General features: G+C 40.1%; 1 protein-coding gene across 1 annotated transcript; it reads right to left on the bottom strand.

The window, feature by feature from the left end:
• Positions 1–2,417: 2,417 nt before the first annotated feature.
• Positions 2,418–8,554, bottom strand: LOC148140691 (putative G protein-coupled receptor 139). The gene is made up of 3 exons (XM_087979002.1): positions 8,485–8,554; positions 5,905–6,806; positions 2,418–2,504 (listed from the first exon to the last, which is right to left on the bottom strand). The coding sequence occupies exons 1-3, from the start codon at positions 8,552–8,554 to the stop codon at positions 2,418–2,420; spliced, it is 1,059 nt and encodes a 352-aa protein (XP_087835128.1).
• Between the last annotated feature and the right edge of the window lie 14,241 nt (positions 8,555–22,795).

The raw sequence follows: 22,795 nt of genomic DNA, 5'->3' as shown, positions 1-22,795 counted from the left end.
TCTGGAACACAAGTCTTCAGTACACTCGAAGGAATGGTGGTGTGGACCATATCCTTTACAGTATCCAGTGTCGCTATCTGTTTCTTGATATCAATTGGAGAGAATGTAACTGTTTGAGGACTGCGAACTGCTATGCTGGGAATATCTGCAAGGCCGAAGTGGTCTATCCATTCAGCGCACCAAGCTGAATGTTGTCGAGAATGCTTCAGCTGTACCTTTTACATTGATGTGTTGGGCTCTTCCAGCATTGAGCATGGGAACATGTGTGGAGCCTCTACTACCAGTGAAGTGTTTAATTTTCACCAACTCGATGTTGAAGGCACCGAAGGCCATGGAGCCGCCAGGAATTTATTTGGGCAGCGGCTGAACCCAAGACACCACATGTGCAGTTTTTCCCAGCCTACCTCCTCCTCTAACTTGTGTTTAGTTGATGAGGTAAGGCTTTTCTTTTTTTGTCTTCTGTACTACGTGATTGTTTAAAAATTTGCTTGCATTTTTTTGTAATTATCTATTAATCTGTTGTTTGAATAAGTACATAGCAGAGAAGTACTAGAAATTATTTAGAACATAAATTTGTATAAATGAATTAACTAAGAAGAGATGGATTGCCAGATGATGTGATGTAGCTGTATGATGTTGGAGCTGTCCAATCCCATTGTGAACGGCAGTGATCACATTTGCAGCAAATGTTGGTTGCTGGAAGAAGTTTGGTTCAGTGTTGATGATCTCGAATCTGAGCTTCAAACACTGCAGCACATCCGGGAGGCGGAGATTTACTTGGATGATTTGCATCAGGAGGCAGTCACATCTGGCAGATTAAGTGAGTCAAATTCAGGTAATAATCAGGAACAACAGGGTGTGATTGCAAGCAAGGCATGTCGGAGGGGTGTAGATTTCTGAGTTCAGGAGTGGAGGAGCCTCTGCATTTGTCCTTATTCAAGGTATGAGATTCTTGCTCCACATGTGAAGGAGAAAAAGGGATCCTTGAATTTTGAAGCACATGGAACAAAAGTAAGGAACATGTCCTCGAGGGTCATAATCTCTGTATTACTGACCGAGCCATGATCAAATCGGCTTAGGGATATGAACATTTGGGAAGCAAACACGAGGCAAAGGAAATGGCTTGGGAAAATGGGGTGACTTTCATGGGGTATTTGCATCAATTTTGGAATTCAAGGAATCTGAACCAATGGGATGCTCTCCACCTGAACTAAAAAGGAAAAATAGGTTGATCGCGAGGGCTTTAAACCTGTGAGAAAGTGAGGACTGGCGATGCTGGAGATCAGAGTCGAGAGTGTGGTGTAGGAAAAGCACAGCAGGTCAGGCAGCATCCAAGGAACAGCAGAATTGACGTTTGGGGCCAGAACCTTCCTGATGAACGGCTCTTCCCTGAAACATCGATTCTCCTGCTCCTCGGATGCTTCCTGACCTGTTGTGCTTTTCAAGCATCACACTCTCGACTTTAATCTTGTGAGTTGGGTGGAAGCGAAAGGGAAAGCGGCAGGAAGTATTATAATAAATAAAAAGGTAAACAGCAGGTCGCATGCATGCAGAAGGGTTTACGTTAAGGGCGGACAATGAAAGAAGCAAAATGGATCGACAATTCAGGAGATGTTAGAGATGTTGTGAATCATGACGGTGCTAAAGATAGCATAAAGGCGCTTGACCTCAATGCTCAGAGCATTCGTAACAAGGTTGATGAGTTAACGGCACAAATCATCGCAAATGAAAGTGATTTGGTAGCCATTACAGAATGGTCACGACTGAGAGTTAAATATCCAAAGGTACAAGACTATTCGGAAGGATAGACTGTAATGTAAGGAAGGTGGAGCAGCTCTGACATTCAAAGACGACATTAGAGCGTTGTTGAGAGATAACATAGGGTCGATGCAGAATGAGGTTGAATGTATTTGGGTGAAAATTAGAAATTCTAAGAAGGAAAGCGTACTCAGAGGCATAATGTGTAGGCCACCAAATAATAATGTCACATTGAGTCAGGCAATAAACAAAGACATAACTGATGCCTGCAAAAATGGTATGGCTGTTATCATGTCGGATTTTAACCTGCATGTAGATTGGTCGACTCAGCTCAATCAGCGTTGCTGTGAGGGTGAGGTCATTGAGTGAATCCGTGATAGATTTCTTGAACACTCTATAATGGAACCGACGAGGGACCAAGCTATCCTAGATCTCGTCCTGTTTAATGAAACAGGATTAATTAATGACCTCATAGTTAAGAATCATCTTGGAAGATGTGATCACCGCATGGTTGAATTTAGAATACAGCTGGAGAGTATGAAGATAAAATCCAATACTGGGGTCCTGTGTTTGAAGAAAATAGAATGAGGGCGGACTTGGTTAATGTTGACGAGAAACAAATATTTTATGGCGGGACAGTTGAAGAGTAGTGAGAACTTTCAACGAAATTTTTCAAAGTCCTCAGGAAAAGCATATTCCGGTGAAAAGGAAGGACTGTAAGAAGAGAGGTAATCTGCCATGGTTGTCTGCGGAAATAAGGCATGCTGTCAAATTGAAAGAGAATGCATACAAATTGGCCAACAGCAGCATGAAACTAGAAGATTTAGAAAACTTTAAAGTTTAACAGAAATCCACAAAAAACAAGAATAAAGAAAAGTAAGATAAAGCATGAGAAAAAACTAGCACAGAATATAAGATGGATAGCAAAGGTATCTATAAATACATAAAACGAAAAAAAGTGGCCAAAGTAAATGTTAGTTATGGGACATGATGAAGTGGCCGAGACAATGAACTGGTATTTTGCATTGGTCTTCACAATGAAGGATACTAAAAACATGCCACGAAGTGACGAAGAGATGAAGGGTGGTGAGGGCATGGAAACTATCATTAATATGGAAGAGCTAGTGTTGGGCAAGCTACTGGAACTAAGGACAGAAACATCTCCAGGTCTTGATGGAATGCATCACAGAGTACGAAAAGAGATGGTGGGAGAAATAGCAGGTGCACAGGTTGTAATTTTCCAAAATTCCCTGGACTCTAGGGCAGATCCAGCAGATTGAAAAACAGCAAATGTGATGTCACTGTTTCAAAAGGGAGGTAGACAAAAGATAGGGAATTATAGACCAGTTAGCTTCAATTCTGTAGTGGGTAAGATGCTTACGTCTATTATCAAGGAAGAAATAGCAGGGCATCTCGAAGGAAATTGTCCCGTTGGACAGAAGTAGCATGGGTTCATGAACGGCAGGTCAGGCTTGGCAAATTTTCTGGAATTCTATGAAGACATTGCGAGAAAGTTAGCCAATGGGGACCGAGTGTGTGTGGTGTACTTAGATTTCCAAAAGGCCTTCGATAAGGTGCTGCACAAGAGGCTGCTGCATTAGATAAGGATGCATGGCGTTTGGGATAAATTATAATCATGGATAGAGGATTGGTTGACAATAAGGAAGCGAAGAGTGGGGATAAATTAATGCAAGGTAAAAACAGTGACTGCAGATGCTGGAAACAAGATTCTGGATTAGTGGTACTGGAAGAGCACAGCAGTTCAGACAGCATCCAAGGAGCAGCGAAATCGACATTTCGGGCAAAAGCCCTTCTCCATAAATGAATGCAAATCTAGTTCTCAATCGGTGACTAGTCGTGTGCCTCAGGGCTCGATGTTGGGACTGCAATTATTTACAAATTATACAGCTGATTTGCGGTTGGGGACCACATACACGATGTCAAGGTTTGCAGATGACACGAAGGTGAATGGCAGAGGAAAGTTTGCAGACGACTGGGAAACATTGCAGAGGAACATACATAGATTGAGTGACTGAGCAAAGGTCTGGCAGATGGAATATAATGTTAATAAATTTGAAGTCATACATTTTGGAAGAAGTAACAGTAAAAAAGATTATTAGTTGAATGTTAAAAAGGTGAAGCATCCTGCTATGCAGAGGGACCTGGGTGCTGTGGTGCATGAATCACAGAAGGTTCGCCTGCAGGTACAACAAGTAATCAGGTTGCCAATTTTATGTTTGTCCTTCATTGCTAAAGGGATTGTGCGTAAACGCAGAGTCGTAATGTTGCAGCTGTACAAGGTATTAGTGAGGCCACACCTGGAGTACTGTGTGCAGTTTTCGTCTTCTTACTTCAAAACAAAGGATGTACTGGCACTGGAGGAGATTCTCTGGGTGATTCCAGAGTTGATGAATTAGATTATGAGGAGAGACCTTGTAGAGTGGGATATATTCAATAGAATTCAGAAAAACGACGGGGGATCTTATGGAAACATAAGATTAAGTGAATCGATAAAATTGAAGTATGAGAATGTTTCCACTGGGAGGTGAAGAAAGGGTAAGAGAGCAGAGCCTCGAGATTAGAGGGAGCAGATTTAGGATTGGATTGAGAAGGAATTTCTTCACCCAGAGGGTTGTTAATTTATGGACTACCTTGCCCAAGGGTGTAATTGACGCTACTTCAGTAAAGCTATGGTGGATACATTTTTGAAAAATGAAGGAATTAAGGGATACGATGAGTATGCGGATAAGTGGAGCATAGTCCATGCAAAGATTATCCACGAACGAAGTGAGTGGCAGAATAGGCTCAAAGGGCCGGATGACTTATTCCTTCTCTTAGTTCTTATGTTCTTATGTGGCAGGACTGTTGAGTTTAGATCTGACGCTTTGGTTGTACGAAATCTCAGAGAAGACTGTCTATCACTTGTTGCCGATGCTATTTGGCATATAAACAAGTTTAGCCACTAACTGCCCCGTGTGTTTTCTAAAGCTCCACTATCAAAATGTCCCAGTAATAATTTTAAATGAAAACACATATTTACGTCTTAAAAATGAATCTTATTCAGGTAGTTTAAATCTGTAGTCGTCTGTAGCATGGGTGTTTCTCTTCTTTAGAGTATGCTACCTGCGACTTTCAAGCCCACACCCTGCTTTACCAGCTAAGTAAACTCAATTCCACTTGATGCATTGATACTGGTTAAAAAAAAAGAGAAAGGAAAAAGAACGTACTGGTGAACATACGAAGAAGAAATTGCTCCATTCGAATCAGCTGAGTTGAAGAATTTCCAGAGCAGATTGGACTGAAAATTTACCATTTAATTCATATTATTTGGACGCATTTGGAGGGACAGTACGGTGGGACATGTTCATCGTTGAACTCCCATTTGCAACGCATGTCAACAAAAGAATTACAAATCGAAGACAATGTCCGATATTGCATTGCTTAACGCTCAAGGGATAGAAAAGCTAATTGGGATACATCTTAACATGCACTTCGTTCCATCCCCACTTTCTTAAATTGTCAAGATTAATAATAAAGTCGTTATTTCATTTAGATATGCAATTTATAGTACAAAGCCAGACTATTGCTGAAACAAGACAAAGATTTTTACGTTGCGAAATAATAAAGTAAAAAAACGAACACCATTTATGCTGTATAAGAGGAGGGTGTTGGTTGTTTCATAAGTGTACTCTCATTTGGTAGAGGCGTTTCCAAAGAAAGTGATGATGTTTGAAAGTCATTTGTGGACACAGGAAGGTCCATATATTAATAAACATGGCTCGGATATCTGCAGTGAGAAATAACATAGATAACAATGTGACTGTTTTAATACAATAATAAAGGATAAAGCGATTATCTGGTTCAGATCTCAAAGGATTTCCTTGACTATTCAATGTCATCTTACGTGATTTAAGAGGCAAACAAAAATTGTCTATTAATTATGGTCATCGTCGACTCAGTGCATAGTCCATGATCATACATCTACTAATAGAGTCCATTTGTTAAACTGTAAGAAACCCCCACTCATAGAGCACGAATGTCAGTTTCACTTGATCTTAACATTTACTCCACATTATACTGATGAGTGAAATATTAAAAGTTTTGACAAAATGTGCTTGCTTCTTCACAGTACTTTATTCAATCTACCTTACACGATTGCATGATTAGAGTCATCAGATGAGTAATTGTGTTCTTCATTTCCTCTCTGAATTTGCGCTGGGTAAATGCATAAATAAACGTGTTTATACAGCTACTCGTGGCCTTAAGAATATATCCAGATTGTTCAAGAATAGTAAACGGATTGTTGTAATTTGTCTCTAAAAAGGATACGTCAGCAAATTGTATCCAAAGGTAAGACACGAGCGTCAGACTCCACAAAAGCAAAAAGCTGCCAGAAATAGCAAGCAATAAAATAATTGATTTCCTTCGGTTCTCTATCACCGGATCATTGTAATTCTGAAATTTTTTCTTTCCAATGACACCGCTTCTTACTTTATTTGCCTGTAAAATACTCCTGACAGTCAATGCATTGAACAAAAATATTAAAACAAACGGCAAAGCTGGGGTGAGAATAGTTTCAATCCACAGAAATGCAACCCATATTGGTAAGGAATAAAAGCTTGCTTTTGCAATACAAGACCATGAGATGTCATCAATTATTTCACGGGCTTCATATGTAAAATAAATGGGAGCGCTCTGCAAAGTGCTCAAACAACACACCACGACTATCACTGTTGTTGCAGTTTTAGTTGTGCAGTAGTTTCTTTGTAGCTTCTGACAACAAATAGCAATAAACCTATCAACGGTGAATGCGACAGTCAACCACACAGAACAATCGACACAAACAAAGCCCAGGACAAGGTTCAGACGGCAAATTGGAGTGTAGTTTAGGAATGAATACGGAAAATACGAATCTTTAATCTCGTAGAGCGTTACTTCAAATACCAGCACAGACAGATCTGCCACCGCCATGGCCACGAGATATGTGGTGATGCATTTGGAGAGCTCACAACGTCCACGGGAGAGAATTACAATTGCCATCAGATTTGCTGCGAACCGAAAAAAATATATTTGTTAACACTGCCTACAGTTTGAGGATGATCAATCAATTTACAATTTTCTGTTCAAAATATCGTGCGCTGTTTCTGTTGGTACTCCCCAGCGAGGGATTGTTGGAAAACGAGTCACATCGTGATGTTTCACTTCCATTCAGTATTATCACGCTTCACGGCTGCAGGGAATAAAATTGCTGCACTCTGAAATAAAGGGTTGACTGTTCATGACAGTCTTCAGTAAGTTGGCATGTTCTAATTTCTACATTGGGTGGGTTGGCTGATGTGTGAAAAGGAGGTTCTGTTCCAAGGTTGTGCTGACACAAAACTTTGTCGTTTCTTTTGATTCACATCATTGGCAGGACAGTCGATCAAATATTTCAAAAGGGCTTGCCTGAAACAAGTAGTATCTACTCTTTGCACATACAATTAAGCAAATTTTTAAAAATGCTAAAATTGTGGGGTCATCTTATACAAGGAGGAAATCCAAAGGTTACTTTAATAGACTTATACAATGGGTACGAATACAGAAGTTCCATACAGGTGTGTGTGACACAGCACATCTTAGCAGGAAAAATAAAATTGTAATGTGTCTTTTAGAAATTTAATGCCAAAACAATGTGTGGGACAAGTGGATAAAGTGGAATGGATGCATAGTTCATTAAAGAAGCGACGCACTAAGAAAGCCAAAAATGTCCCAAATAATCCCAAGGTTTCATTACTACATGTCGATAGATATATTTAAATCCATGTTTTATATCAAAGTAACATGATGTGTTATAACACTAATATTAGAATACTGCGAACAGCATTTGTTTCATCAAGATTGTAAAATAAAGGAGGCATTGCAAACATTTATGTTATTTGGAGAGCGAAACTGAATTAACAGACTGTATCCATCAACAGGTATTTATAGGGTCCTTTCCCACTGGAAATCGAAATCGAAGAGAGAAGTATGGAGACAGTTCAGGAGATCATAAAATAACCACTCAGGTGCACAAGCATAAAGGGTATCCAAATGGAAAAACATTACACCATTTGTTCGTGAATTCAAGGGAAATGTTATTAAACAAAGCATATTCAAAACGTGGAACTGATTTCCATAAGCATACGCTGAAGGAAATGTTAAGAATGCATCCAATCGAATCTAACTGACCTCATGTATAAGAAAGAAATATATGATTCCAACACAATAACCTGCTTTTTATGACATAAATCGTTTTCTTATTTTGTAAAAAAAAAGGTGGGCAAAATACAATACTGTGCACAGTAAAACGGATTCCTTTAGTTAATCAACATTCACAAAATTTGTCCCTAAAATTATTTGATTTGCCTTTCTACACAGACACTGGATGAATTCGTGCATGATTCTAGCATCTTCAAATTCTACATCAAATGTCTAATCTTCGCAGTGCTTGCTTCTAAAAATACAAAGACAATCTAAAACTGAAACGAAGGCACTGTAGATCACTTTTTTAAAGGAAGAAGAAACTGTGTTTCCAAGCAAATTATTCTATCCAGAATTTTCAACATACAGGGTGTTCTTCCAATTTGATTTATGATGGTAATTAACATCAACCGCATCCAGGCAAACAGAACATATCAGCGACCGAAGGAAAAGTACACCAGTTCAACATAGTTGACCATAAATTTTAAATGATTATAAAATGCTTACCAGGAATACCAACTACTGCAAGAATAGGGTAGTAAATATTTTCCACCTGTATGATTACAGGTTGAGCCATGTTCGTATAGTGATGTTCACTGCTTGAGTTCACAAACCAAAATGTAATGTTATCACTTTAAGCTTGCCTTTGTACTTCACCTCATCTGACGACACGAGTATTACACAATGATTGACATCAGTGCCAGTGTTTTGAACAAACGCATTACCCCAAGGTGTATTTCCATCTACTGCTAAAGAAGTATGAGTACATCAGATGGTTCCTCGTCTAATGAGTCGAATTCATTTAAAAGTGTCAATTTATGTGATCAACCGTCTGAAATACACTTTAATCCCTACACTCAAAAAAAAGACAAACCCTTGATTCTAAAAGTATTAAGTAGTAGATTAATAATGCTTAAATAATTTAATGGATGTGCATGTTTAAGTGGTCGAGAGTCACCACTTTCTGATAATTTGTACACTATAATGCATGCTTAATAAGCTATCTGATTCATGTATTCAAAGACTCCTTATAAACTATAGAGGGACATATTATGATACATAATCAGTAATCTGATGCAATAAGGGAAAACTGCGAGTTTGGTTTCGGTATGAACTGACAATGGACGGGATATGGAGATAGGGATTGGTTTAATATTCATCGAAAATAAGGAAAATGAATTCAGGTAAAGTTGATAATATCCATCTCAAAAGTCAACAGGATTTTTTTTTGTGCCTCAAATTAACATCTTCCAAATGTTCTACACATCCTTGACAGTGAAAGAGAGAAGTAAAATTGAAAGTGAGACATTTTACTCGCCTGTTTTGACACGTCCCCTGTTCCTAGATTACATTGCATTGATGTGGGCTGCACGTCCATCCCTTAATAGATGTTTGTGATGCTTCTTAAAATTCGCCTGGTTTAAGCTTTTTGCTAGTTACATTGCTCATAAAGGGAAAGTGAGAACTGCGCATGTTGTAGATCAGAGTCAAAAAGTGTGGCGCTGGAAAAAAAACAGGTTATTCCTGATGAAGGGCTTATGCTTGAAACGTCGTTTTTACTGCTCGTCGGATGCTGCCTGAACTGCTGTGCTCTTCCAGCACCACTAATCCAGAATTATGCTTGAAACGTCGACTCTCCTGCTTCTCTCATGCTGCCTGCCCTGCTGAGCTTTTCCAGCGCCACACGTTTTGACTTTCTTTCTCTTTACTTGGTTAAAAGAATGATAGGATAGATTTATGTTTCGATACAATAATTTCAAACATGAAGTTTAAGCATTCCACTTTTGTCTCGGGTGAGAGAATATTAATTGTGTCAGTATTCAGACTGAAGCAGAAAAATTGAATTTGCACAAAGTTTCAATGCTTTATTTGGGTATTTTTGTGGAATCAATTAAATCAAAATGTTGTTTAATGAAAAGAACATCTTACTTACAAACCGAAAGAATTTCAAAGAGAAATGAATGGAGTTAACTAAATAACACAATCTAACCGTTTCTCAAGTTTGGTAACTTGATGGTGCAATATCCAGTGTAGACAGAATAACACCCGGCATCAAGACTGCATAGACCAATAGCTATATCAAATTGTTGTCATCAAGTTTACAGTAAATTGCAATATCATATCTTGAGGTGGTTTCACCTTGATGATATGGAGATTTGAATTATTCATATTGGAAAATGATGATGAAATATACCTTGTGAACGTGAGTTGCAGGATTCAGAATGTTGCTCTGGATCAATTATTTATATCATTCCTTTATGTAATCACTTTGCTGATGAACGTTTATTGCACATTAATTTCTCTTCTTGCGTCCATTACTTAGTAAGGAAATAAATGCTGAATATTAAGATTTATTTTGTGAACTTACCAGAAGCTGCCCTAGTTCCCCTCACTTTCACTATGTTTAGGAAGGAAGAGACAAATATCTTGATGGCCATTGCCTTCTCTATGTTTTGGCAGTAAGCAGATGTGCAATTGTTCAGTTTGAGCTTCAGGTGAATGACAAGAACAAGTAATGCTTGTGCAAAAACAAAAATAATCGCGACTTCAAAATGAAGGCAAATTGGTGGAATGTAGTCGAAAATCTGAGAGTAGAGGAGCTCCATTTCACCCTGCTAGTTAATCAGATAACATGTAATGAATTCAAGAACGTGCAATTTAAATTGAAATCGAAATCACATTTATAGGATTTTAATGCTAGGAATATAGCAGTCTGTCGTGGAATACTGTTCCCACTTGTGCCTGAGACTACATCATTAGACAAGACTTGGTGGAAATAATCATGTGTGGCCAGGCAGAAGAGAATATCACGTGGCAGTTCAAATGTTTGCTTCCACACTGAAAAATGCAATGTAAAGTGTAATGTATTCTAATAGATGTAGAGAAACTGTGGACTGAAGATGCTGGAATTCAGGATGGCCAAAGGGGGCTGAGAGATAAAAGGGGGGAGGGGCGTGTGTGTCTGACGGTAAACTGGGAATACGATAGATAGAAGAAGGTAGCGGGGGAGGCGGGGGGGCAGTGGTGGTGACAGGTGGGAGAAGAGGGTGGTTGGTTCACGACATGGCTGAATAGCTCCAGGGCAGAGAAGACGACGGGGTACAGTAAGAGAGAGACTCACTGAGATCCTTGTAGAGAGAGGAGGAGAACTTCTTCACGAGAGGCATCCTTGGAAGAGGCTTTGCAATAATGTTATAAACAATTGGGAGAAAGTGAGGACAGCACATACTGAAGATCACAGTCGATAAGTGTGGTACTGGAAAAGCCCAGCTGATCAGACAGCTTCCCTCGGATGCTGCCCGACTGGCTGTGCTTTTCTAGCGCCACACTTTTAGATTGCCATGGTGGAGGTGGCAATCCTCTTCTTGCACTTTATGTGCGTGTGTGTGTGTGTGTGTGTTATTTGGAATACATCACAGGCGAGGAATATAGTAAAAATTTCTGTCCCGATCTAATTACAGTTGCCCAGTAGTGAGATCTCTGGTTATGAGTCGTGCTTTATATATTTCTGAAAGGCAAGAAATGGCTTGACTCCAACAGGAGATAGCTATGATCAATCAAACATCACTGAAGTCCATGTGAAGGTAAATAATGAGTACCTGATTGTAGCTGGGCAGTTGGATAAATTTATCAATACCAGAACATTATATCAAAGTCTTGAGCATATTTGAAAATGATGTTGTTGATTTTCGTGTATGATTCCAAGGAAAGGATATTATATCCAGGCACCAGTTTAGATTCAATGACTCCAAAATATCAATTGTTCTTACTGGACTAAATTTATCCTTCAGTTCTCTTAGCAGAAGATAACAAAACTTTACACGCCTTTTACGATTGAAATTTTATTCAAAACTACAAAATAGTAGAGCTTCTTTTCAAAAAGTGGAAAAGGTTTGGACAATAAATTCAGACCAGGCCAATATTGTGACCGTTTTCTGTATGCTGACAATCCAGAGAATCGTTTTCGTCTAATTAATCGTGCCCTCTTTGGGATTTTCCATTGTGCTTGCACATGAGTCCACAATTCAAAGACTCACTACTGAGGATGAACGGTTACATTGACTGCTCTAATCTCATCTCATTCAACTACATATTGCATGAATCATTCATCCAGATCTACAGGCATTGTATCACTTGCAACCCAAAGGCATAGTTCATCTTCTGCCTTCGGTACACCTTTCTGCCAATTCTTTGGTCCAGATTAGTAGTGTGAGTGCAATCAGGTCATATGTGCGGGTCTTGTCGAGTTGGCATTGAGTGATCTGTTGTTGCTCTGTTCAATTTAGCCAATCAAGTACTAGTTTATACCTGAGATTGATCAATATAAACATTTCTCTTGTCACTATCCAGGTCGGGTTTTGAACATACGGCCCGAGTCACTGATAGTGAAATCAGTGTAAGAGGCTTCTGTGTATGGCCACAAATAATACAAATCACCGAGTGGAAGGCTAAACTTCGGAGATTATTCCACATCCTGATGTATGCTTTGCTCCTTAAAGTTCAAAACACGGATGCGCCACTTTTGCTCAGGTTTTGGTGTTCTGGGTATTAGAAGTCCCAAGCCTTTTGTTCAAAGATTCTGGTTTCCCTAACACACGGTAACTACTGCTACCGTCCCACCACTACACCGTGCCCCCACCCCACAAGCTAGCTGAGCATTTCACCTCCTACAATGTGATCACCAATTGACACGTCTATAGCAAATCTTTGGTTAATTGTAAACCACATGGTCAGTAATAATGTTTCCAGCTCCGTATGTTAGTTCTACGCCTTGACTGTATTCTCACTGGTGTGTATACATCTTGGCTATACTTTTTACAGGTTGAAGTTAAAGCAACAGGTTAATTTGTCTATCACTTTTAGTCGCAGTATCGTTTTAAGATTCTCATTTTATTGTTTCTTCTTACTTTATTGTTGCTTGCAGGAAGATTGTGGGTGTTGCTGATTTGGTTTTGTTTGTAAAAAGAATTTAGTTCTGTGTATACTTCCATTCTCCAATATTCACAAGGCAATGAAGTTAAATATGCTTGCCGAAAGATTTCGATTGACACTTTTGATTTTACCTCGGTTCCGTTTTTTTTCTGGAATACTAATCACCTGTTGCAAAACTCGAAATGTACAATGTATTTTCGAAAAACAAATACACAATCGATGACATATTTTCGCACAGAGAGAATGTTGACATCGTGACTTCAAATTCAACACGAACTGAATTGATGTCCGATATTGTTGTATTTGCTCACACAATTATAATGATTACACATGGAACATCTCCTGGGTAAAAAGTGACCAGCAACTGAACTTTCTTATGGACTCGGCCAGACCACACAAAACATTCTTCTGCAGCCAACCCAAACCATAACTTTGCAATTTGTTTTGGTACGTGTGCAGTTGAAATTACCCGGTTTACGTTCGCTCGGGTGACTCCCGATTTTAAAACAGACGAAAACGTATTCACAAAATTACACAATGAAACACAAAGAACAGACTAAAGAATACCTTCAGAACTCAGTCTACCCAAACTAAACTTAACGATGCTGTTTATAAAGTAGACAACAGCATCATAAGCAAACTCATTAAACACAGTAAAAAAGAAAACAAAAGGCTCAGAGGTCGAAATTAGAAAGGCAGAAGGAGAGAGAGTTTAACAGCCTGTTTACACACGGCCCACTGCTGAACTTACTAACTAGTTCTGGACTGAACCTCTCAGCTGAAGAGCTGGCCACGACCCCTTGACTTATGCAGGTTACTTCTAAAAACGCAAATGCTTTGACCTAAAAACTAATCTGTTTCCATATAAACAAAAGGATATTTCATCTGTGTACCAAATCCAACCGTTTTGGAGCCCGGCCTGTTTAAAACCCCTCCAAACAAATCTCCAAGGATACAGTATCCTTGAGAAAAGTAACAACTTTTCGAAACAACGACCAACGACAACTGAAATAGACAAATAATTATCTATGTGACTAAAAGAACAAGTGGGAGAAATCTTGCAACGAATACGTCACCTCCGAATTTTTCAAAACCTGTCCATAATCTGCAAAGTACTGGCCATGAATGTGACAGAATGCTTCCCACTTAGATGGATCAATACACCTCCAATAACATTCACAAGACTTCACACTACTCCGGAAAAAATAGGCTACTTGATTGGCCTGATAACCGCAAACGTGCACTGGCACCAATATCATCTCTCAGGAACATTAGTGTGTACTGTCACTAACTATCACGGAACTAATAGAAAGCAACACAAGGTGTTGGATAAATGGGTGTTTAATGATTGCTAATCGGTGGCTCGTGGTGTGCCTCAGGGGTCAGTTTTGGTACCACAATTATTTACAATTTACATAGATGATTTGGAGTTGGGGGCCAAATGTGTTGTGTCAAAGTTTGCAGATGACACGAAGCTGAATGATTCAGCAAAGTGTGCAGTGGAAACTGAAAGTCTGCAGAGGGATATAGATAAGTTAAGTGAGTGGGAAAGGATCTGCCTGATGGAGTACAATGTTGGCAAATGTGAGGTCATCCATTTTGGTAAAAATAAAAGCAAAACCGACCATGAGTTAAAATATTGCAGTGCACGTCTGTGCAGGGAGGCCTCCGTGACCTTGTGACGGAAGCTTTCTTTGCAGGAGCAGCGGGTAATAAAGAAGGCAAATGGAATGATGTCCTCTATTTTTAGAAGGGTGGATTTTAAAAACAGGGACATTATGCTGTAGCTCTTTAAGGCACTGGTGATACCACATCTGCAGCACAATGTAGAGTTTTGGTTTCTTTCCTTGAGAAAGGATATGCAAGCACTGGAGGAGGTGCAAAGATTCATTAGGTTGATAGCTTCATTGAGCAGGCTGGCTTCTGAGGAAAGCATGACGAGAATATAACTATGCTCATTGGAATTTAGAAAAATAAGTGAAGAGCTTATACAGACATAAAGTTATGAATGGAACAGATAAGATAGAAACAGGCTGGTTGAATCCACTGGATGGAGAAATTACAACTAAGGGACATAGACTCAAAATAACAAGGATCAGATTTAGTCCCGAGTTGAGGAAGAACTCAAATGTATAACTAGTTTTAATTGTCATGTATACTCAAGTGCAGAGGTACAGTCAAACATTGACAACGTCACCTTTCATGGTGTCATCTTAAGAACAAATTACCTAGGTACAAATCTGACATACAAAAAAAGAAGAAAAACGTTATGTTACTTTATAGTGATTCATAACGTAAGTTAGAAAATAGGCATTCAGTGAAAAGGACAAACATTTCAGTCAGATAAACAGATTATAGGTGAACATGACATTGCATTAGATCAGTGCAGGGGCTTCCACAGACGTGGCCTGACTGACCTGACAAGCTGCTGTCTACTTGCACCAGTGTCCAGTCCAACGACCATCTCTGCTCCATTCCATGTCTTCAGCCTACTTCACTCTGGCTCTCAGCCACTCTGCTCCAAACCTCTGGTCTGGTCTGAACTGGTTTTTCACCTCAGAAGGATATGAGTCTGTGGCATTCACTGCACGGTCAATCCACTGAAGCTACCTTGCTAAACGTTTTTAAGGCAAAGATAGATAGATTTTGAACTGTAAAAGAATTATGGGATACGATGGGTGGGTGGGTAAGTGGAGCTGAGTCCACTAAAAGATCAGCTATGATGTTATTAAAAAGTGAAACAAGCTGGAAGGGCAGGACGGCCGAATTCTGCTGCTATTCTTTATGTCCTTCCCAGCAAGATGCAGAAAATCTCCTGAGGTGCCTTATAAATTGTCTTTTCAACCTATCATGATGATTGCCATCTCGGAAGCAAGGAAAGCAGATGCATGCAAACACCAGCATTTACAAATTTCCCTCCAAGCCACTCATTTACCTTACTCATAAATACATTATTATGCGAGGAGCCTGCAGTTCTCTACCCAATGGAATCGACAATCGACATACATCAAAATGACGGCAGTACCTGGAGGAGTCAGCTCATCGCTTTCTCAATGGCAGCTAGTAATGGGTCAAAGGAAAGACTGCCGCAATGTCAACTCACAAAGTGGCTGAAATAGCACCTAGGACTTTCCACTGTCAATTGTCATCACGATAGCTGCCAAAGATCTGCAAAAATCAGAATATCTTTCTGCCCTGTTTTGCCATAGGACACTAAATCCACCAATGCTCTGAATGAATCCTAAAAACTAAATCAGATAATTTTAAACTGTACATCGCGTTTCAGTTTTACTAAATGTCAAATCCACTCTCCTCTCGGCCACGTATCATGTCAGTCAATGTTTCAGGAATTAACAGATATCACACTGCCAATCAGGGCTGATCTGTTCCTTTATTGTGGTTCGTCCTTTTAATTACTTAAAGTGATGGCAGTTATAAGTGGGTGGTGAGTGATTTGAGATAATACACAAATATCCTGTGACGGCAAAGACTCCAGCACCACCAAAACAAAGCAAAACATTGGCAAGACTGGAGGACAGATGTCACATGATAGTACACAACGCCTGGATAGGAAATAATCGGATTACATATCATCCCCAACTATTTAGCATCTGCATTGCTCCTTTAACGCCATTAACACTACCATTGCCTTTTCTGATAGGTACCCTCACCAATAAGAAACTTTCCTCCATTAAATACGTTGGAGCCATTTAAAACTATTGTCCACAGCGCTGATGATTGGTAAATTAATTGTCAGTTCTACCAATGGATTCAGCTAGTGTCAGCAAATTGTCAGGAATTTCCTCCATTAAAATCGTTTAATAAGTTAACGTATTAAAGCCATGTAGCCTTTTGAACAAATACATTATTAAAGAAACGACATGCTGAATCATGTTCTTCCGTTCATCTCTGATTATGTTTTCTCTGGGAAACTCCATAAATAAATGAGCTTGTGCAACAACTCAAAGTCCTGAAAGTGTATACAGTTTGAGCAAGATTAGGAAATGGGTCATCGTAATTTGCTTTATAAAATTGAGTATCTATAAGTTGGACACATAAATGCTGTACCAAAGTCACCATCCATAAAAGTATAAAATTGCCAGAAATGCCAGCAGTAAAATTATCTATTTGCTTCTGTTCTCCATCTCAGGATCATTGTAATTCTGACAATGATTTTTGTTGCAGTCCACTTCTCACTCTGCTTGCTTGCAAACTGAGCCAAGTGGTCAGTGCATTAAGCAATAAAATAAAAAAAATGGACGGAATGGAGTTAAAATGGTTTCCAACCAAATAAATGCGAGACATATGAGTAAGTTGTAAAAACTTGATGATATCGACCAGGACCATGGGACAATATCAATTATTTCCCAAAGTTCATATTTTCAAAAATGCTCAAGGAACAAACCACTGTGATTACCACAGCTGCAGTTTTAGCAGTACAATAATTTGTTTGTAGATTCTGACAACAAACGGCCACAAACCCGTCGAAAGTGAAAACGACAGTCAACCAAACAGAGCAATCAATGGAGATAAGACGTAAGGCCAGGTTAAGGCAGAAAATTGGACTGTAGTTCAGGAATGAATATGTATAATAGGCATAGTTAATCTCACAGAAAAGCACATCAAATATCAGGACAGATAGGTCCGCTATTGCCATTGCTACCAGGTATTTCCTGATGCATTTGGAGAGCTCACAGTGGCCACGGCAGAGATTCTCAATTGTTATCAGATTAGCTGCAATGGAAGGAAAGATAAAAATTGCCAATAATTGGAAAGATCACAGGTCTAAACGTAACTTTTTCTGAATATTAGCATATCCCTTGAACTCTTACTCAAAGCTTCCTGTGGAATGAGAACCCAATGATATTGAATGGAATGTTTCGCTCGTCCTACACCCCATAAACAGGACAATGACGACACACCATATACAAAGTCCAGCTGCAAGAGCAGGTCAAGGACTCAGACCTCTGCAGCCAATAAAGAACAAAGAAAATTACAGCACAGCAACAGCCTGCCCTGATCTATTTAAACCTGGTATCTGTTTTCAAAGGAATGCATCTCTCTGTTCCCTGCCCATTCATGTATCTGCCTCGATTCATCTTAAATGACACTATTGTGCCCACTTCTACCAACTCTGCTGGCAACGTATTCCAGGTACCCACCACCCTGAAGAAAAAGACTTCCCATGCATGTTTCCCTAAAAATTTTCTCCTCTCAGATTCAACTCGTGAACCCAAGCAATTGAGTCCAGCACTCTGGGGATAAAGCTTCTTGCTATCCACACTGCTTAGAGATCTCATGATATAGGAGACGTCAATCAAGTCCCTCCTCAACCTTTGACTTTCTAATGAAAACAATCCTAATCCACTCAACTTCTTTTCATACGGAGCGCCCTCCATACCAGGCAACATTCTGGTTAATCTCCTCTCAAATCTCTCCAAAGAATCCACATCCTTCTGGTAATTTGAAGACCAAAACTGTACACATTATTCGAAATGTGGCCGAACCAAAGTCCTATACAACTATACCATGACCAGCCAAACTTATAGTTAATACCCCATCCAATGAAGGAAAGCACGTCTTGTGCCTTTTTCACTACTCTATCAACCTGTGTTGCCCCTTTCCGTTTCCAATAAACCTGAACACATAGATCTCTCTGCACATCGGTTTCCCCAGGACATTTTCCTTTACTATATAACGTACTAGACAATTGTATCGTTCAAAATGCACCACCTCACATTTGCCTGGACTGATTTCCATGCAACATTTCTCCACTCAACTCTCCAATCTATCTATATTCTGCTGCATTCTTTGACAATCCTCTTCACTCTCAGCTACTCCACAAATCTTAGTGTCATCTGCAAACTTGCAAATCAGATGACCTACACCTTCCTCCAGGTCGTTCATATTTCACAAACAAGAGTGGTCCCAGCATGGATTCCTGTGGACCACCACTGGGCACAGTTCTCCATTTGAGAAATTCCTTTCCACTACTACTCTCTGTCTCCTGTTCCCCTGCCAGTTCTCTATCCATGCAGCTAGTACACCCCGGATCCCATGCAAATTCACTTGCTCCATCAGCCTGCCATGGTGAACTTAATTAAATGCCTTATTGAAGTCCACGTACATGGCATCTCCACCCTTCCCTCATCAATTAACTTTGTCATTTCCTCGAAGAACTCAATTAAGTTGGTGAGACATAACCTTCCCTGCACAACACCATGCTGCCTTTCACTGATAAGCAAGTTTTCTTTCAAATGTAAATAGATTCTATCCTTCATTATCTTCTCGAGCACCTTCCCTACCACTGATGTCAGCCTCGCCGATCGATAATTACCTGGATTATTCTTGCTACCCTCATGCAGTCAGAGAAACGTAGAGCACAGAAACAGATTCTTTGGTCCAACTCATCCATGCTGACCAGATATCGTAACTTTATCTAGTCCCATTTGCAAGCACGTGGCCCATATCATTGTAAACCATTACCATTCATATACCCACCTACATGCCATTTCAATGATCTATTTGGACCAGCCTCCAGCACATTCACTGGCAGCTCATTCCATGCACGCACCACTCTCTGCATGAATATATTGCCTCTTAGATCCCTTTCACAACATCGATCCGATGGGAGGGAGACCAGAATCGCAAACAATATTCCAAAAGTGGCCTAATCAATATCCTGTACATGCCGTATATAACCTCCAACTCCTACACTCAATGCTCTGACCACAAAGGAAAGCATACCAAATGTCTTCGTCACTACCATATGAAGGATCTATGAATCTACACTCCAAGGTCTCTTTATTCTGCAACAGTCCCCAGGACCTCACGATTTATTGTATCAGTCCTGCTCGGATTTGCATTTCCAAAATGCAGCAACTCACACTTATCTAAATTGGCCACTCCTCGGCCCATGTCTTTTCGTTTGATTCATATATTTGGCAGGAAAACAGATTAAATACTTCAAAAGGGCCTGTCTGATATCATTATTGTCTATCACTTGCATGTTCAACCAAGCAAAATGTGTCAGTTACCAAATATGTTTGGTGTATCTCATGAACGGAAGAGCTCAAAGGATAGTTTTAACAAACTGAGAAAGGCTGGAAAATGAAACTTCCATCCAGGTATGTGCGAACTAGTACATTTCATAAGGAAGAATAATATCGCAACATACGTTTTAGAATTTAAATGTGAAAACAGTGTGAAGGATTGATGGATTTTTTCTTACATGAATATGTTTATTGCAAACCTTTTTAAATTATTTACAAAACAACTGTATACAAAAACAGTAATATCGAAATACAGAAAGATAGAGACAGTACAACAATGTTTTACCATGATACTATTAATAATGAACTACTACTCTACCAGAACAAACGTATCTACTTAACTTGAACTAACGTACAAACAAATTAAAAGGACATTAAATTAAACTGAATTCAAATTAACTTAAATTAAATTATATCTCACTACTCTTTTTCCTATTTCACTCATGACACCTCCACTGAGGTTCCCATCCCTGGGAGCACCAGTCATTGTACCTGTTTTCATTTCCCCAGTCTCTCCCTCCTCGGGCCGTACGGGTGCCCAGGTTGATTCCCATCGGTCTTCCACGGCCCTAATTAATGTGGCTGATAATTCTGCGTCAACGTAATTTAAAAGGGCCACTATGTCTTGTAAAACTGCTCCGTTTTGTGTGCACCATATTTGAGGGATATTCTTGGGGGAGATGCTCCGTCACTAGCTTAAGCCTCCCCATAAAACCTGGTGGTTTTTCCAACGTCCAATTCATTAAAATGTTCTTCCTCGCACATTGGGTCAGAATGTTACACAACCTCTTCACGTGTTCCTTCAGAGAGGGCAGATTTGGCAACCCCAGAAGAAGAAATACTGGATCCACTTTAATTTCAATCTCCATGATGTCCTTCAACTCCTTTACTATAGTACTCCAGTATCTCTGGATTTTACAATATGACCAGTAGCAGTGTGTAACAGTGACTATACTCATTTTAAATTTCAGTAAGGAGAAAGTGAGGTCTGCAGATGCTGGAGATCAGAGATGGAAATGTGTTGCTGGAAAAGCGCAGCAGGTCAGGCAGCATCTAGGGAACAGGAGAATCGACGTTTCGGGCATTAGCTGATTCCTGAAGAAGGGCTAATGCCCGAAACGTCGATTCTCCTGTTCCCGAGATGCTGCCTGACCTGCTGCGCTTAAATTTCAGTAACCCTGGTGATGATCTTTGTTTGGACCCAGCTCGCCTCTCTGGTGCCATATGAGCCATGTGTAAAGTTTTCAATCGTATCGTATCGCCTGCGCTGTGTGACATTCTGAAATTTTCTTTACATTTTCCCGTACATCTTCCCATGCCTCCAATGAGATATCTTCTCCTGGCTCTTGATTCTACATCCTACAGAGTCCGTCCACATTCGCTAAAGCACGTCCTTTCTGTAAATAAAACAAAGTACTACCTGAAAGAGCGCCCGGACACCGCAGTACTATTTTCTCCACGTCTGACTTGTAAAATTGAACCAGGAGTGCAATCTTCCTCTTCCTCTGCATATAATCCCTTATCTGAAAGTACTGGAAAAGGTCCCCATTGGACAATCTAATTTTCTCACTTAGCTGGCTGAAAGACCTTCCCCTCAAATAAATTTCCTCATCAGGAGATTCCCTCATTATCCCATAACTTAAAGCCGGAGTCCATTGCCCCAGGTATAAATCTCCCACCACCGGGGTAAATGGCGAGCTCATGCGCCAATTGCCCTCGGCTTGCCTCATTATCCTCCAGGGTGTCACCGAATTTCAAATGTTTGGATTCTTACACTGCTTCCTCACGGATTTCATGAGACTTCGACATCAAGCCAAATCCACTCTGAATTCCCTCATACCTAGACAGCTAACAGGGCACTTATTGAATATCTCTTCACGTCTGGAAGGCCACACCTCCCGCACACTGTGAAAGCTACAATTTCGTAAGTTTAATTAGAGGGCACCTGCAACGCCAAACAAAAGAATCTAGCCTCCAAACTACTAGTAGAGGTAGCAACAACGGAAGCACTCTCATTGAGAACAACAGACGAGGAAAAGCATTCATGTTAATCAGGGCTATTCGGCCTGATAACCATGGGCGGCACGGTGGTTAGCACTGCTGCCTCATAGCGCCGGAGACCCAGGTTCAGGTCCCGCCCTCAAGCAGCTGACTGTGTTGAGTTTGCACATTCTCCCAGTGTCTGTGTGGGTTTCATCCAGGTGCTCCGGTTTCCTCCCACAGTCCAAAGATGTGCAGGTTAGGTGAATTGGCCGAGCTAAATTGCCCGTAGTGGTAGGTTAAGGGGTAAATGTAGGAGAATAGGGTTTGGGTGGGTTGCGCTTTGGCGGGTCGGTGTGGACTTGTTGGGCTGAAGGGCCTGTTTCCACACTGAATCTAATCTAAAAACAATAATCCCTCCCATTGCTGCAAACCCTGTTTTATCCTCTCCAATATTTGGAAATAGATAGTTTTACGCAGCTGGTGGAAGGCAGGAGTAATAAAAATTACCAATTACAGAAAACCTTTTGATGGCCATCTGAACAGGAATTGCATGCCATCCGTGAGTTCAGGCACCTGCAATAATATCTCATTGGAGGCATGGGAAGATATACAGGAAAATGTAAGGAAAATTTCAGTGTGTCACACAGCGCAGGCAATGCAATTGAAAACTTTACACAGGACTCGTATGTCGCCAGAGAGGCATTGCAACTGATTTTGTAAAATTCATTTTATACTCCAAAAAACTACCAAATAAATTAATTCTTTGAATTAATCTAGGAACAGATTCCTCCGGATTGTCCAAAGAAAAAGACGTCATCAGTGTATAGAGAATTCTTACACTGCCCCATTCC

The sequence above is a fragment of the Chiloscyllium plagiosum genome, unplaced genomic scaffold (assembly GCF_037043375.1).
Source record: "Chiloscyllium plagiosum isolate Xiang-an unplaced genomic scaffold, Cpla_swu_hap1 HiC_scaffold_35, whole genome shotgun sequence".
Lineage (NCBI taxonomy): Eukaryota > Metazoa > Chordata > Chondrichthyes > Orectolobiformes > Hemiscylliidae > Chiloscyllium > Chiloscyllium plagiosum.
This window is presented reverse-complemented; position numbering and strand designations above follow the sequence as displayed.

Bases quoted from the DNA above. Each gene is read 5' to 3' on its own strand.
- LOC148140691 (XM_087979002.1), bottom strand. From the start codon at position 8,554: ATGGCTCAACCTGTAATCATACAGGTGGAAAATATTTACTACCCTATT. The intron at 6,807-8,484 runs GTAAGCATTTTA...TTCGGTTCGCAG, and splicing joins TGCAGTAGTTGGTATTCCTG to CAAATCTGATGGCAATTGTA. The intron at 2,505-5,904 runs GTAGATTGAATA...TTATTTCCGCAG, and splicing joins TAATCATGCAATCGTGTAAG to ACAACCATGGCAGATTACCT.